Here is a 4,017-nt window from a genome sequence, read left to right as displayed (position 1 = left end):
GCTGGCCGAAGGCGGCCGGCCGTGGGCCTCGAGGGGCTTCGGCCAAGGTTGTCGGCTCGTCCCCGGCCGTGAAGAAGCCGCGGAAGAAGCCCGCCGCCGCGGCCGCGGCCCCGCCCGCCACCGTCTCCGAACCTCCTCCCGCCGCGCACGAGGTGTTCGAGGAAATGGCAACCCCATCCTCGTTCATGGACCTCCTCCAAAACGCGGAGGTGGACCTCGGAGCTCCGCCTCTAGACCCCTTTAGGGTTGGTGACGACTTGGAGGAAAAGGAGGAAGATGAGGAGGATGAAGGGGATGACGAGGAGGAGGTGGCCGAGATAGGGGTGGAGGCATTCACCGCCGCTTCCCGCCCACACGCTCGGTCGACAAACTACACCGAGGCGGAAGATGTCCTCTTGGTTCGTGCTTGGGCAGCTGTGCGAATGGATGCTACCACCGGCACCGATCAAACCGGTAAATTGTATTGGCAAAGGATCGAGGACGTCTATTGTAGGATCAAGCCGAAGAATAGTGGGTTCATCCATCGCACTTTCCGGTCGCTTCAAGGCCGGTGGGAGTTGATCAAGCCCACTTGTTCTCGTTGGAGTGCGGTCATGGACCAAGTGAGGGATGCACCACCTAGTGGAACCGTGGAGAGTGACTATGTGAGTACATATTTCTTCACTATTTTGATTATGTGTGTGCACTATGCTATTGGTGGGTTCTTATGTGATTTATGTGTGGTTGATAGGAGAAAATTGCCGGCTTGAGGTACAAGGAGATGGCCGCTTCCAAGGGCAAGCCATTCCCATTTAAGCATGTTTGGTCAATTCTTCAAACCTTTGACAAGTGGAAGTTGAGGGATCAAGAGACCGCACCCAAGAAGTCGGCAATGCTAAGGATGGACGATAGTGAAGATGAGGAGGAGAGGAACGTGGGCAAGCCCGAGGGAAACAAGAAGGGCAAAGCTAAGGGTGAAGATGGAAGAAGAGGCGTCAAGCCTAAGGAAGAAGACGGACCACATGATGAAGGCAAGAGAGGAATTGACAACGAAGACATTGGAGATGAAGCTTCTTATCACCGAGAAGAAGAAAAGAGGTCAAGCTTGCACAAGTTGAAGCAAAACGTGAAGAAGCAAAGCGCAAGGCCGAGTTGGAGGAGAGGATGATCAAGCTCAAAGAGGCAAAGGTATGGAAAGAACTCATGGTGGAAGAGAAAGAGCACATGATGATGTCCAAGAAGGACATGGATCAAGACCAATTGCAATGGTGGAAGGACTACAAGGAGGACATCGCGGAGAGGAAGAGGATGTTCCGTGTTGCGTCCTCTACTTTTCGAGGTGACACTCCGATGAGTAGTTCTGGTGATGGTGGTGTGTACGACTCCACCGGTGCCGATGGAGATGCTTGATGGAGCCCGCTTGTGGTCTAGGAGATGGCGCCGAGGTGCAACTTTTGGTGATGGTGCCGATGAGAGGAGGAATATGATGATTCTGTGATGTAAACTATTAAAACATGCATCAATGATTGTCATTTGGTAGTTTGTTTGGAAGTTGATTGTGTTCTTGTTGTCATAAATTGTGAGATGTCAAATGATAGATTTAAAGGTTGGGGTTGAGGCAAAGACTAGAACCCTCAAATCCAACCCTTAAAGCAGTTTACGGGTTGGGTTTGAGGGTTCTAGTATTTGCCCCTATTTTTCAACCCTTAAAAGTGTTAAAAGGTGGCACTTTTCAACCCTTAAAAGTGCTTTAAGGATTTGAGGGTTTGAGGGTTCTACTAGTAATGCTCTTAGTCATTCATGATAATTACTGTACCAACTGAGTCAAACAATTACAGATCCAAGGTTCATAATAATAATAATAAAGTTCAGAATTTTAGCTGGAACCTTACCCCTCAATCCCTCTTCTCTGATAATTTCGTACTCCCTAATTAAAATCTATTATCATCTACCACGGCAAAAAATAAAAGAACTAGTATCTACAATAATGAGTACACTTGCATTGTAAATCTGGTTTCACACTTTTTCTCATATACATTTCTGTTGCAATTTCCATATACTATTAGTATGCCTATGCGGAAACGTTTTTCAAATAATAGTACTGTATAATTTAATATGCGGTACATATTGCCTAAAATGGACTATATTGTATGTACACTATTGCTAGTTGGCGTTAATGACCCTCTTTTCGGGATATAACGCTGCAACCGGCATCAAGCCATGTAATCCTCCTTCTTAAAATAAGTGTCTCTGATTTAGTATAAATTTAGTAGGGAGTATGACTCAGAACTCTAGTTATTATGTTCTTCGCCATATATATCATCACCCACATAAAATGAAAGTTGAAAGAGCATATATATGCATATGAATACCAGGATCTCGGCGATGACCCTAGGCTGGCGTAGGGGCTTGAGGGCGAAGGCGAGGCCCTGCGTGATGACGAGCACGACGGCTATCTGCACCGCCAGGAGCGGCAGCGCGAAGTCCAGAGGGTTCTCTCCCTGCCACAGGCCGTCCGATGCCATCTTCACGGCCATGCTTATGCTCTACTGCTACCTAGTTCTGCACACACCCAACGGCTGCGATATGCTCTCTCAAAGAAGAACGGCTGGGATGGTAATCTTGATGCGCCTTTGTGTGTGCATGCATGCATGTGCTGGTGGCTGTGCCTTGTACTGAAATGCGCTCCCAATTTATAGGCGCGGATCGACAAGCAATCTGGCTAGCTACCCCGTGTACCTGATGATTCATTAGCTTAGTGGCCTTCTCTATCATTATAAAGCGGGGGAATGGGGTGTACATTTGGACGGACGCGGGGAATGCTCAACAACTCCTGTACATGAATGAAAATTCGATACTTCCCTCTGTTGAAACGGAGCTTTAGATATATTACAGGTCAACTCTCAATCTTTTTCTTCTTCTTCTGGAAACACAGTAAAGACGCAGGTGATCACATACACACACTCACCCCTACGAACACACGCGCACAAGTCTTACCCCTGTGAGCACCTCCTAGAGACGAGCCGGCATGTCTTAGGATTTACGAAGTCGCTACACATGTCTCGTAGTTGACGTCTGAAATAAATCCAAAAAGATTGCGACCATATGTGCCAAGTTTAGGACTTGAACCCGGTGGGCAGGTTTCTGCACAAGAAAGTTTGATCTCCGGTATTAGATTTGGAAACTTGAAAGAAAAATATTGTGCATACGATATCAAGAAGTATTTTTAGAGTATTAAAATTTTGCTACCCATTACTTAGTGGCCAACGATACATTTTATTGTGCAGGGAAATTTGTTAATAATAAAAAATTTGAAAAACATAATTGGAATTGTAAAACAACAATAGTGATAATAACAAATACAAATCATGACAAAGATATTAGAAAAATTGAAAAGGGGGACTTGGAAAATTGTTTAACTTCTACTTTAATTTCCTCCATTTTCTCAATATTTTATGACCATAAGTAATACTCCCTACAAAGTTGTACAAAACCAGAGACACTTATTTTAGGGCGGAGGAAATATATCTTTCCCATGTTGTATTTAAATAAATTATATATTTAAATTTATAAATTTGAATGTCCCCCCTCTAATATAGTCTTTCTTTTTTCACCTTTTTCCTTTTGTCTCCACTTTAGCTATTTATTTTATTTTTATCTAAAATTTGGACAACATAGGTTTATTTTCACATGAATATTACATCGGCGAAACAAATTGACACGTAAATGCCATGTCAGCCAAATCAAGTTGCCATGGACATTATAAGCGGTGTTTAAGAGTTGACGAGCATCTTCTAACAGGTATTGATCTCTCAAAGTAGAACCACTAAGCCTACCACAATACGGACACATGCCTGTATTATTTTTTTGAAAAAGCCTAAGATCACATCTTAAGTAACATAAAGTCTTTATCGAAAAAGGCTCTCGTCCCGCTTTATATATAAAGCAATGACCAACAATAATCCGGTACAAACACACGTCACCACAACACACGCACACATCCAAGGCAAGATACATAGGTGTTGAGCGCAGCCACAC

The 4,017-nt window shown here is 44.3% G+C and overlaps 1 protein-coding gene across 1 annotated transcript in view; it reads right to left on the bottom strand.

Moving 5' to 3' along the window:
* Positions 1–2,516, bottom strand: part of LOC123092474 (cation/H(+) antiporter 20-like) — a 6,587-nt gene extending 4,071 nt beyond the window's left edge. Inside the window, exon 1 of the mRNA XM_044514258.1 lies at positions 2,352–2,516. Coding sequence (XP_044370193.1) covers positions 2,352–2,516 — 165 coding nt within the window. The remainder of the gene's footprint in view (positions 1–2,351) is intronic.
* Positions 2,517–4,017: the final 1,501 nt, after the last annotated feature.

This window comes from Triticum aestivum, chromosome 1B (assembly GCF_018294505.1).
Source record: "Triticum aestivum cultivar Chinese Spring chromosome 1B, IWGSC CS RefSeq v2.1, whole genome shotgun sequence".
NCBI lineage: Eukaryota > Viridiplantae > Streptophyta > Magnoliopsida > Poales > Poaceae > Triticum > Triticum aestivum.
The sequence above is the reverse complement of the archived record's forward strand: the minus strand, read 5'-3'. Positions and strand labels throughout refer to the sequence as shown.